This window comes from Ornithodoros turicata, chromosome 7 (genome assembly GCF_037126465.1).
Source record: "Ornithodoros turicata isolate Travis chromosome 7, ASM3712646v1, whole genome shotgun sequence".
NCBI lineage: Eukaryota > Metazoa > Arthropoda > Arachnida > Ixodida > Argasidae > Ornithodoros > Ornithodoros turicata.
The window spans coordinates 51188876-51202320 of NC_088207.1; the positions used below are offsets into that span (position 1 = coordinate 51188876).

At 44.9% G+C, this 13445-nt stretch overlaps 2 protein-coding genes across 2 annotated transcripts in view; one reads left to right on the plus strand and one right to left on the minus strand.

Annotated features, from left to right (window-relative positions):
* LOC135401476 (G1/S-specific cyclin-D3-like) overlaps positions 1 to 1665 on the minus strand; it is a 74253-nt gene extending 72588 nt beyond the window's left edge. Inside the window, exon 1 of the mRNA XM_064633913.1 lies at positions 1171 to 1665. Within this exon, the coding sequence (XP_064489983.1) occupies positions 1171 to 1230 (60 nt within the window). The 5' untranslated portion in view covers positions 1231 to 1665. The remainder of the gene's footprint in view (positions 1 to 1170) is intronic.
* LOC135401477 (alpha-crystallin A chain-like) lies at positions 1064 to 7030 on the plus strand. Its single transcript, XM_064633914.1, has 2 exons — positions 1064 to 1418; positions 3864 to 7030. The coding sequence occupies exon 2, from the start codon at positions 4041 to 4043 to the stop codon at positions 4686 to 4688; it is 648 nt and encodes a 215-aa protein (XP_064489984.1). The 5' UTR covers positions 1064 to 1418; positions 3864 to 4040; the 3' UTR covers positions 4689 to 7030.
* Positions 7031 to 13445: the final 6415 nt, after the last annotated feature.

Here is a 13445-nt window from a genome sequence, read left to right on the forward strand (position 1 = left end):
ATATTTCATATTGTTTCACAGTTAAAAGTTTGAAGCACGAAAATACACGTGCGCGCTTACTGCGAGGGCATGCGCTTAGGCAGTGCGGAGTTTGGGGTTTGTACCTGTCTTGTTTCAAATACACAATCTTTCTCCGCTTCTCTTACCGGCTGGTGAAAGTCAGAATGCAGCTTCACGTCGACAAAAATAACTGTCGTCCGTATCTATTTGCCGTAACTTGTTTGTTTGTGAGAAAACTTGGAAGATGTAACATGGGAAGATCGTTGCAACCCGTTTAATATATCACATGCCTTCGCATCTTTCGTAGGCAGAGCTTTTTCAAGGGGAAAACAACAAAGACAAGAGGAAGCTCGAGGGAAAACATTTTTGCGATCTTTCTTTTTCAAAATCCCTAGTTCCCTTCCATCCATTCTTCTCCTGGCGCATTTTTATGTTCTTTCTTTCTTTTTATTTATTTATTTTTTTCTTCTTCACGGCTGTTTTCCTTGTCTGGCGCCGGGGTCCTGCGATGCGATCGATTCGATACGAAGGAGAGAGGGAAACTGCGTTCTTGAAAGGTCACCGCACAACACCAACTTAGCAACCCAAAGGGCTCCATGACAAGTGGCCTCGAATGTACTTTAAAACATTTACATTGCACTCACACCACGTATTTAGAGGAGTCAAACCGTGCAGTTTAAGAATGTTATACAAAAGTTTCCCCACAAGTTTCGAGCCAGGCACTGTGAAAAAGGTCCATGAAATAATTTTAGGAAGTTTCGTACCGGATTTAAATAGGATTATGTAAAGTACGTAAAGAAATCACACATACAGCGTGATCGATTGCCCCCGGTGTGGAGCTACTATATCCCTTCAACAGGTGCCAAGCCCCCCCCCCCCCCGCACACACACACACAACGAACGATACACTTAAATGATCCAAGAATATCCACCCTGTGGAATCCCTTGAGTAGTTCCTCCCCCCCTGCACTTCGCTAACAACTGAGTCAGTAAGGGCACTGTGACGATTTCGCGACGTCACCGTCACGTGACCGAACGAGAGAGGGATTCCCGGGGGGCGCGATGTAGCGGTACATTGGCGAACGCTGCAACCGCTCGCTCCCAGCGCTGCGACCGCGTAGTCGCTGGAGCAGACGAGCGTCTCTAGCGAGAGTAAACACGTTTCCTCACCTCTGTCGGTGTCCGTGAGCGCCAGCCAATTCGGTGAGATATTTTTGTGTCGTCCCACATAGTAAAGTCGATCGTGACAGCCGGGATATGTATCGAGCGATGGTCGTCGTCTGCTTCTAAGTTGTCGAACGTCGTCTGCTGCTCGTGCTGTGCGTGTCGTCTGCTATCGCTACCGGTCTGCTATCTTCATTGATCGCTCCGCTCTCAAAGTGACAGGCTACTGTTCTTGGGAAGCTGCGAATTTGAAGGTGAGTCATTCTCCGTGTCGTAGCCTGTGCATGTTCACTTCAGAATTGCGTCATAAGCCGTCATCACCTTCGAACGGTTCGTTTTGCTGTTTACGTACTCAAATGTGGCCAACATGATGAGCTGTCAATCACAATCGAGAAGACATGACAATCGTCCGTCCATCAGCTATTGAGCATCCTGCATATTCCATCTTGAGCTTATTGGAAAGAGCAAGTTTTTATATATTGACCAGCCCTCCTGTTTATACACACATATAGACACGGAATGGGTAAGAATCACAACAGGCGCGCACGTATATATATATATATATATTTTTTTTTTTTTTCTTCTCAGTACTCTCGTCGGAGCCGGCCGGCTATTTTCTCGCTGCTATAGAGTGGTAGTTTCCTCTTCATCTGTGTAAACGGCACTTGACGTATATGTCACACAACAGCTGTTTAAGCAGACTGGTATTTGCTAGACGTGCGTTTTCCTCTGGCCTTGAACGGCGTATGTGTGCGACGACGCCGGCAGCAGTATGATCGAACAATACGTGTACGTCATGCTCAGGGCAGTACAACATCCACGCTGCGCATTGATTCCAGTTTGCAAAATTGATTAGGCAGTACAAACGGAGAATAGGCTTCTCCGAATAGCTATTAACGACTGTGGAGATGCTCTGTGATGGTCTCATGCAAGAGCAAGAATGTAGCCCCGTATGTCTCAATGGAGTTTTTATTTATTTATTTATTTATTTTTTTGCATTGAGACTTATTGACATCTCAACGTGTGTTAGTACTGGTAAAATTATGCGGAAAAGTAGGTCAATAGTAAAACGTACCTGTCTCACGGAGCCCTTTATACTCTCGGTACGGCATTCTGAAAAGTTCATGATTGCGTATCTCTACCCGGCCTGTATGTCGTACGAGTTCTATTTTACCTTATCCACGACCCTCGCAATACAGGCAGCACACATACACTCACTTCATGTGCTACAAATTGCTTGACGAGCAGAGGTACGGTAATATATCGCGCATGTGCAAGCAACATATGCACATGCCTCACTCTTCCACGAATGCAGCGACCCCGAAGATAAAAAACGATACTACCCAAGCAGCACAATGTACTGAAAGTCGTGTGCAATAGCGTGGAAGGGTAGGTGGAAGGCCTTGAACAGGCTCGTGAAACTAAAGAACATTGATAAGACACATACCGTCCACCCCTATCGCACTCGACTTTCATTGACACATTTCATGACTTTCATTCACTCGACACATTGTGCTGCTAGGGTAAGAGATTCGCCGTACTGCCGGCGCTTACATTTCGACGTGCACGTATACCAGTGTACATAGTACAACACGTTCCATGCATGTTCCAGAACGCAATTTCCTTAGGTACGCGACAGGAGTGTCAATATTTATGTAGCGAGCGCGCATTCCTGTTGCAGACAGTGGGCGTGTGTTGCGCACGACGTTCTGCGCGATTCCCACCTTGTTGTTACCCAGTTAGTATGCCAGGTGCACGTAGCACGACTGGAGATGCGTTTTTGCATCACACTCCTTCTATTTATGCAACTTCAGTGAATCGGCGCGCGTGAGATTGCGCAGAATGATTATGTCTAGTGCTGTCTTCTTTTCACGAGTCGGTGCATGGTGAAGAGAACGTGTGTGAGAAACGCCTTGTGCGCAAGTAAAGAACTAAGCAAAACCTGTTTAAGTACGTGGGGCTTATCTCGTTCATCGACTAAAAATTCTGGTCTATAGATATCGGTCTAGCTTGTGCTAGAGTATAAAAGATGTATTTTGCAGTAGACAGTTTCCTGCACAGTGAACCATTTTACAGCCTCCAACGCGTAAGTGTGTGTTGCTTTTGCAAATGAACACCATCTTTTATTTCGCAGGCTCAATTGAAAAGTGCAAGAACAGTGTTTAAAAAAAGGTATTTTCAAAACGTCAATCTGAAACAGTGCTTTAGATGGAATACGCCACCAAAATGGTGTTCTCTGTATACAATGTGCCATTTGAAATGGTGTTTTGTTATCGAATACAGAATTTAGAAGGATATTCTTCGCAACACACATGAATATATATATAGTCCCGTGTTTTTGTTGTTCCTTCCCTGACGGATCATATACTAACCACCCCAACTGTTGCTTCACCCTTCTGTGCTGTGCGAAATTTACACCATAAAGGTATCTGCCATGGGACGAGATATTTACAACAGAAAGCTGTAAAAAAAGATACTGTGTGCGTGTGAAACTACTACAAAGAATGTCATGTCGGAAACTTGAAACAACTTGTCCAACGCATGTTTTTCGTCTCCGCGCCTCGACGCATTTTCCCTTTTTTCATTCACTCACCTTCATTTGCGACGCTGTCCAAGCTGTCTAAAATAACCGATGGAAGGAGTGAAGCTCTTTGGCACATGCCAACTCAAACTTTCTTTCAAATACTCTTCTATTTCAGAAGCCCGACTGGCAAAAGGCATCGAGCTGTCTTGGCGCCGATCGTCTCCCATAACATCAGGACCACGTTGACCCACTTCCGTTAACTTCGTTAACCGCCTGACGCCAACCTCTGTCAGCCGTATACAGACGACACGTCAAGCGAAGCTGCACAACACAGATCGACGAGTACTTCGCAATGACGTCCTTGTTCTCGACGTCCCGCCTGTCGGGAGACCTCGCGGACCTGCGGAGTAGGCTCAACGACCAATATTCCCGTCTAGATCGAGAATATCGTTTCTACGAGAACAGATACCAGGACATTCGGAGGCGACTCTTCGACGGTCCGCTCAAACCTGGCGGTGCGTCTCTCACGAATGATCCAGATCGATTCTGTCTTCGACTAGACGTGGAACAGTTCGCGCCGGACGATATCGAAGTGAAGACGGTCGATAATTACGTCATCATTCACGGGAGACACGGCGAAAGAGCCGACGATATAGGGATGATCTCGAGAGAATTCACGAGGAAGTGCTTGTTGCCGAAAGATGTTCAACCGGAGTCGGTGAAATGTTCCTTGACCACCGACGGATACCTCGTCGTGGAGGCGCCCAAGAAGAGTGACAGGCCTCCAGCGAATGAGAGGATCCTGCCAATCACAATCCTGGATCTGCCGACGTCATCGTCGTCGTCGTCGACCACTACTGCGTCTAGTTCACAGACTGAAGTCCGTTCACAGACTGAAGTCCATTCGCCGAAAAGTCCAGAACCCAGGCCCACTACGTCAAAAATTTCGCCCGTTAAAAATGGATCCGTTAGCACCGGGGCTATTAGTAAGAATAAGTAAGGCGGTACTTTTAGGGAATTACAAGTTGAATACGTAAGTTATTTCGTAACTGTTGAATTCGCGAAGCGTCAGTTAAGGTTACAGTGAATGAACAGACGCCTGTTGGGGATACTTTTTCCCCACAGTAATACCGCGTTATTCGAGATGTCTACGTAAAGAGTGAGAGTACGTAACGGGAGACAACTGGCACAGTGTGCGGAAATAACTAGCCCGTGACGCGGTTAAATATCCTTGACTTTGATTATGTATAAGGCAAATTAGAAGAGTGGACGAACTTGGTACCTGAAAAAAAAAAAAAAATCGCAAATGGGCATTACTATAGAAGCTTGTATAGCACGTACATTTGTGACGGTATACCAGATAATCTTCGTCATTAAAAAGGCAGGCATATCCGAACTTCATCACTTGTAGGTAGCAGTACCTCTTGGGAACGATATTTGTATCGTCAATCTGCGTCTATATAGCTAAAGCAACGGTCACGATACGGTTCGAGTCGTAGTGATCCTAGATTGCATCAGTGTGAGGTTGATCACCCCCCCACCCCCCGCATTTTATTCTTCGATGTTGTTCTTCTGAATCAAGCTTGAACTGTGCATTTTCATTATGCAACTTATAATGTTGTGAACAGTGAACCCTCGTTAATATGACCCCGGATAATCTGACATACGCGCTTTACGATCATACTCATGGGGAACACTGCAGTGAAACCTCTGAAATCCCCCCGTTAATATGACAATTCCGCGTTATGACCAAAATTTTCGGGAACGACCATGGTCATAATAACGAGGGTTCACTGTAGTGACATAAGGAGGTACATACACCTTGCAAAGTTCGAACAATGCGCTTAGATTAGTGCATGCATTTGGAATGCGTGCATGGAATTTGGCACCTTTCCTAGGCGTCATCAGACTTGGAATTGCGCCGGGCGCGTCATGCGGACCACAGGGTCTCTATTCATGTGTGTTTGCAAGATGCATAACGTGTTTAGCTTCTATCTTTAGCTTTATGAGTGCAGATGGAATGTGGAAGTCAAGATGTCTCACCCTGAGGTGCGTTTAAGAATAACGGAACATCAGACGAGCATATATCATAACAATGAAGGAACAATAAGCACGGAGTAAATTTAAAATTATCTGTGTCGTGTCGTGCGTTATGTATTCCATCGTTAACGTGTACTGACTGTGCCAATGTCATGTGATCATCAGCTTGGGCTTCGTCGGAGTGAAGAATTTTACGCAAGTTTCGCATGAAAATTTTGATTAGATATTTCACTCGCATCACTTATTTGTGTTATGAAAACGCCATTCTCACAAGTAAAAATTCTCGTTTTGTATATTTACATGGCATTGTGGTGCTTCTGTTTTGAAAGCATAACTATAATTGTCGACCGATGGAGAGACGGGTTCCGGGCGAGAGTTCCCCTTACCATATCAGCAAGTGTGAAGCCACACTAAAGAGAATACATTCTAGTCAAAATAGTTTATGTTCGCGCAAGGTAGTACGCAAAAATACATAGAAAAACAAGATAAAGCAAATGACGGCACAAGCTGCCGCCGAAATAAATAATTTTTATTTGTTGGCTGAGAGCTCCCCACACCCCACCCCAACCCGGATGTCCCGCCTTGGGATCAGGGGAATTACTTGATTAATTTATGTTAGTAATTACTTAAGTGATTACTTTATGTTAGCTCTACCCGTATTCAACATAAATACGGCACGAAATGTAGTCCGTCAACCCTAACAAAGTTCCTCCGCCAGAGAAATTATGTACAGCAGCACCACCAGGCGCCGCAGGTGGGGCTCCTGTAGCTCTGTCATGCAGTTTTGGTGTCGGCACACTACTTGCCATGACGTAGAGTATTGCAGCCAATAGGAACAAGTGTAAGGCGGGGCTTAGAGTGCCGTTCTTATGTTGAACAGGACTATATAGTGATCGCGTTATATTCGTATCTTACGTAATCGCACAACAACTTCCTAAATTACATATCAAGACGTGTGAAGTTGTATTTCCTTTACATGACAACTGTGTACAAACTGCTACTGTGTTGTTGTAAGAGCCATGGTATGTATTGTTAAGTATAATTATTAGCCAATGATGTCGACATCGGAAGTGTCGTTTGTATTACTGAGAGTACATAAGTAACATTGTCATCGCATGTATTGAACCTTCGCAACATTGTTCATGATGTGTGAGACGTGTACTTGTTGCACAACAACAGAGATAACAAAAGGCGCGTAATATGCAAATATACTGTTACGAGGTGGTATCGTGTTTTGGCAGAATTGTAATAGCGTGACCACTGCTTGTTTATGGTGCGATAAAGTTATGTTGTTTCAGGAAAGTTCATCTCGTCACTTGTGAAAAGCTACGCTGTAAGAAAAATGGGAGACAATTGGGGAACAGTTACAGCTTCCCTGTAGTCGATTAGAGTGTGGCTGCTCCACATTTTAGTTCCCAGGCCTTCCCTAAACTACCCTTCATTTAGTCTCGAAATAGTTAATGGTTATTTCAATGCCTCCGGTCTCCAAAAGGACTAACTAAATTCTCCCTTTTTCTTCATACGGTGTACCGCGAAATTTTGCGTCGCTTTTGTGTTGAATCTGGTTGACAGCAAAATGTTTTCGTCTTCAGCGTCCGACAACTCCTAACACCACCCTGTCGGTGTTTCGTGCCACCGAAACACACGATAAAGCATCCAATCTATCTATTTTGAACAACCATAAAGAAGACTGGCATCCCCCAAGAAGTGTTCAACACACTTTGGAGCTCCCGGAAACAGACCTTCACCTTTGTTTTGAGACAGATTGCTTTTGAAGTGGAGCCAAGACGCTTTCCAGTGTTTATTTGGAGGGTTAAGAGCGAGCTGCGTGTGTTTTCGATGAACGCTTTCCTGGGCTTCACTGCACAATAGTTGGACTGTGCACTGCGGGCAAAATTGGCCTTGTCGTTTATTTCGCCCTCTGCCAGCGCGTCTGCATGGCTATATGGACAAGGAATGATGGTTGTTTGCACCTATAGAGTGATTCACTCTGCTGTCATATGCAATTGCTGTCATATAATTTCGTTATCGCTTGCGGAGATATGTCCGTAGGGTATCCCGTAGATGCTTACAACACGCGTGTCAGGTGCATAAAAAGTGCCTTTTCAAGATTGAGAAGCTAGGGCCGAAATACAGCCGGGATATAGAGAGTTAGCCGGGATATAGAGATGCACGATGACGTGTATACGTCCATATGAGAAACCCAAACGCACTGCTACCATAGGAAGAAATGCGATCGGACTTGTTTTGGGATGTCATTCGTTATAGAAGAAGCAGTGTTAGAAAAATTAAGCGCGTGTGAAATCCAGCTGAGTTATCTAGAGGGGGAGGGGAAGGATATCAAAGGGCGATATATAACAAGGGGTTCTGCGTTATCACATCCGAGGTGATAGACCTTTAAAAAAATTTCATATGTCGTAATAAATTTCATAAGATATGAATTTCAATGTATATATATATTTGAAAAATATCATAATGAATAAAGCTTCGAAAACGTCTCTGTTGGCCCCGTATCATCATATTCGTTGGTTATATCGTTATTTTGGGGCTGTTTGCCTACCTGATATGACAGCATGCGTCCTGGGCTGACTTCACAGGAAACTGAACCGACATTTGCCTTAGAGAGTATCTCATGAAAGCCATATGAGCAGCACAATCAGTGCCGGGACGTGACGTAGCCCTTTTCTCCGTCCCACTTTCGAACATATATACACTGAACCCTGGTTAATATGACCCCCGATAATCTGACATACGCGCTTTACAACCATACTCTTGGGGGAACAATACAGTTAAACCCCTGCAAATCTCCTCCGTTAATACGACAATTCCGCATTATGACCAAAATTTTCGGGAACGACCGTGGTCATAATGACTGTATACTTCTATCCGATAATAGCTGCAGAATCTTTGTGTTTACGTGCCCCGTCGGCGTTACGGTTCTCGAAATAAAACACACACACGGCGCGGATGTTGTTCCGGCGTTAACAACGCCGGACACGGCAGCTGCACAGATGATATAGTGCATGCATGCATGCGGAGGTGTGCGCATTGTTAGCACTATTTTCTTTTACGATCCAATTCTCACGCCTCAGTGAAGATGGCCTCGGACGACGAGGGGGATTTATATAGCACTGTTCCGTACCACATGGTGAGAAGACGTCAATGTCATGCAGCATGCGACAGCCAGCATATGAATGCGTGCCAGTTTATATATATGCGTGTCATATAGACTATCTGATGGCTATAAATTGTCGCACGCTCGCATGTGGTTTATTAGGTGGTATAGGGTATTTGTCTCACGATCGACGCGGCTGAATATAATGTCGCTGGGTGCATCTTCTAAACGATTGAATATTTCCAGCTGTTGCTCATATATGATCTATAGAGGAGACGTGTTTTGCGTTTCAAGCTGTCACGGATTAAAAATGTTTTACTGTCTTTAGTGAAACGATAAGTTTTAATGCTCCCCTTCGCTATAGTTGCGCGCACCGTGCCATCTACTTGCACGTTGGGTTCTACTTGGAATTCGCATAAGGCAATACCAGCTCCCGTGGCATATAGAGGTTAGGATGATTGATCGCTTTGGACGCCGAGACTGGGAAGTGGAGCGGGTTTCAAATGCCGGAACCGGCTGTGCTCTCTGAGGTTTTCCCTTGGTTTTCCAACGGATCACAGACGGGTTTACAGACGGATGTCGGCACACTTCCCTCTGAAGTCGGCCCAGGACGCATACTAACCCCCCCTGTCCCCCACTCCTTCCTGCTGTCCTCTCTCCATCTGTCCTCATCTGTACGCCGCTCATAGCCACAGTTGCTTCGCGGCGCTAACACGAAAGTAAAAAAAAATAACAATGTATATAAGTGACTTGCACTCGCACACATTTTACTTAGTATAAACGCGATATGAAGATACATCTCATTATCATTTCAGTTTGTTCATTTGAAGGATGTCGATCAACTAGAGGTACATGATCTGTATCATTCGCCATGTGACGCAAGAACAGTCCGCCCAAGACATCAATGTACAATGCCCAAATATCCTGCCAGTTGTACAGTTTGGTTCCTGAATAAGCTACTTGTCTGCTAAACTATACTATCTATAAAATAGTATAAAAGGGAAAGCCTTCCTATTTAAGCTATGTGTCTGCGCTAACGTTGAAGTTAATAATTTATGAGGTTTTCTCTCAATGTCCCTGAAGGCGTTACCACGTCCTGCATAGTGATGCGGCGCAATTTTCGTGAGCAGCGCACGCGGAGCGTACAATTAGCGCTTTGGTTTACTCTTCTTGATCCCTGTTCTAATTCTCCTTAACTTTGACATTTCGGAGACAGGTGCAGAAGAAGGCCGTGCTTTTCTGCGCAGTAATCGGACCTTTACTCTAATGGTTGCCATCTGCCCTACAATCCCAGAATTTCGCTTCATTGCTGCTCCTCTAACGTGGACGAAGTCAATTTATTAGAGAGCCAGGCGTTTACGTAGACAGACGGAAGGACCGCCCAGTAATTTTATTGCCATTTCCTGATTAGTCAGAGTAGCCGAGACGCATTAATTTTCCTTTTTCTTTGTCTCTATAAATGAAAATTTCAGAACAAAAAGAAGAAAAACACGGAAGGTTCCACCAACATGGATTCCTGCTACCCCATAGCGCTGGTGAATTTAAACTCGATGTAACTGATTTAATTTGATTGATTAATCTCATTATTATTGAATCATAGCTAAGACAATAAATCAATGTAGTTACTTACAATGAACATACACGGTGGTTGCCCATATAAAGCCTATATATAACCTTTAATAACCTAGATATTAGAGAGTGCCTTGTAATTTTAAGGAAGCCATTTTTTCCCCTTTGAAAACAGAATACGTGGGTTAATTTGTATCGTGCACTGGTTTTAACTTTATCATTCCATTTTTAACTATGGCGCATTATAGCCTTCGTCGCTGCTGCGCCATAAAAATAGTAATCACCATCATCACCATTAGAGAGTTTTAATATACCGTACGGTATCGCCTTTGCGTACGTAAGGAATGACGTGGTGTTTCTGCGCAATGCGCGAAGCTCTCTTTATGTAATGCGCACGCGCAGAACCACCAACGCTATCTCTCACGTACGACGCACTAGAACTTTAAACTTTCTCTGGTCAGGTGGTCTTACAAGGCGATTGAAAACAAAGCATGGGCGAGGCACAGTGTATATGTGCTCAGAAAAACACGTGGTCATCGAAGCAATCTTCAAATATTCACTCGCTCGTTATTGCATGACCCCTTTACATGTTCTCTCCAAATAACGTAACCTTTGACGACAATCAACCTCCTTCTCATTTTCTCCCTTCTGCACATAAAACGCCCGCTCATAAAAAAGGGAGACGTGCACATATTTATAGCGTGCATCCCTATCGCCCGTGCCCGGGCCGATTGGTAGTCCGGCCCATTCGGCCCTGACCTTTGAAGAACACCGTCAAACCGTTAGACGACCTTCTCCCCGGAAAAAAACTTCCTCAAAAGGTCGCACCTGCCTTCTGCCACGCCCGCGTATCCCTATACTTCTTCCCTCGAGTCTGTTTGCATACTAACAGCTTCTGTAGGTCAATCTCAACCGAGACCTAACAACATAGATTACGTTATTTGTGTGAACCGCACCTCCAAAATAAAGGCTGGGTTTGAAAACTTCATGAAGCACCGGCCGTTCATCGAAAGAAATGTTTCGTGCTTGCGTTGCGCACGGAATGCCTTGCTTTATTATGCTGTTTTATTAGCGCAAAGCGGGAGCGCCCGTTTAGCCGTTTTTGTGTTGAATTTAGTTTATTGAGTGAACTGAAAGTCAGTGGGTGTGTATAACGTAAGTTAGAACGTGGCCGAAACATATTCACGGATGAAGAACGACATGAACAGTTGCTGTGTAGTAAACTTGTCTCACTTACTTGTGCTTACCGATGTAGGCTGAACATAACTATAATGCAGTTTCGTCGAGAATCTTGCAGTCCCCAACAACACCGAACATCCTCTGGATGTACGAATAATGTCGGATTCGTACGTCCGGGGGATATTCTAAGGATATCCATCGGACATACGAATTCCTTAGGACATTATTCGTACATCCAGAGGACATTCGGTGTTGTTGGGGATTGATATTTGCAATGAGTAAACGATATGATCAACCAAGAAGCAAGCCGCAGACTAAAGAATCACACCCTCGCAAATATGCTTTAAAACTTCAATAACCTGAGTCATTTATTAGTGAACATTTAAAGCCTTACAAGACAGGAGATCAATAACAAGAAGAGAAGGCGCATCTGTTTGTTTATCACCAGTTGCACAGATAACCTTGCCTCTTCTCAACGTGAGGGCTCAGCGTCCCTCCTCTTCTTCGCGATTACCACGAAGAGTCCATTGGATTCACATTCCGCTAATCACGTATCATCACAGAGCCATCACAAGAACTACATCTTCTGCAACAAGGATCCTAGAAACATAATATCCGCACCACAGTTCGGATATGACTTCTTACAATTTTTTCCGTGCAGACCGGTTTCAAAAGCCACCTTGTAATGATCCGCAGAACTCACGTGAGGCAAGTGATGTCTCGTAAAATACGCGTAAACATCCTTGCTGAACCTTCCAAAACGTTTCGGGTCCTTCGCGACGACGCACAGCAACTCCGCGACGCAGTCCTCACCGTCGAAAGACCGTATCACATTGAAGTACGACGCTTCTTCCTGTGGCGATCTCGACGCTATTCCACTCAAGTCACGTTTGCCGAACCAACTAAAAGCAGACGACGCACCGTTGGTCAGGAACTGCATGAGGACCGTAGCTAAGCTGAGTTGCTGAGTGAAGAAGGTTTGCATCATTCCTAAAGCCAAGCTCATCAAGGCTTGCTGTCCGTATGTCCCGTTTGCGAGAAGCAGAAACACAAGCACGCAGGCGCTGAAAAGGTATCTCGGTTTCATCGCAGACGATGTTTGTTAGGACGAGTTCTAGAGTATAATCACAAGGAGCGGTAGCACGACCTTCCCTTTATAAGTCGTTCACACGAGGAAGTCAAGGTGAGTGTTGTACTATGTTTAGTCGAGGCGTTGCTCTTTCGCGATACAAATAAAGCAGGCTTACATTGCGTACCAGTTCCTGTGGGCTTCCCACAAAGAGAGAATTCTTCCGGACACCTTCGCACCGTTCTTACGAATGTTTTCTGATGACGAGGTCCTTCGCGTGTAGGAAAAGCGACGAAGTGGGTCATTTTCGTCCCGACTTTTGTTTTCGTTTCTGATGGGTTACGGTGTGGGTGACAAATTGTTTCCTTCGGTTATTGGGTTGGAGAAAAGTGCGTCCCGGGGTGCATGGAAGAGAACGAGAAGAGGAAGGAACTGACGAGTAGATCGGTCGAAGGAAGTACAAGGAAATTCGATAGTGGCTCGTGAACATGTGTGCGCTTGTGGGTTGCGTGTGCGCCGCATATTTGCGTCACCCATCCTGAATTGTGTGCGGAAACACACACGAAGTGGCTCAACCGCAGTAATTGCGCGTTTTCAATCACGTGGGGGAACAACTGTGACACGCATTAGGATTTCAAAAAGTAGATAACTAGCATTACGCGTACTATTTGCCGTGTGCAGCACGACCCATCTTTAGAACTCAAGAATGTGCAGCTCGTAAACCGACTATATGGGCATCTATAAGCTTGTTTGGTATCAAATGTCACGCCCAAACATCTCATCAT

Bases quoted from the DNA above. Each gene is read 5' to 3' on its own strand.
- LOC135401477 (XM_064633914.1), top strand. From the start codon at position 4,041: ATGACGTCCTTGTTCTCGACGTCCCGCCTGTCGGGAGACCTCGCGGAC.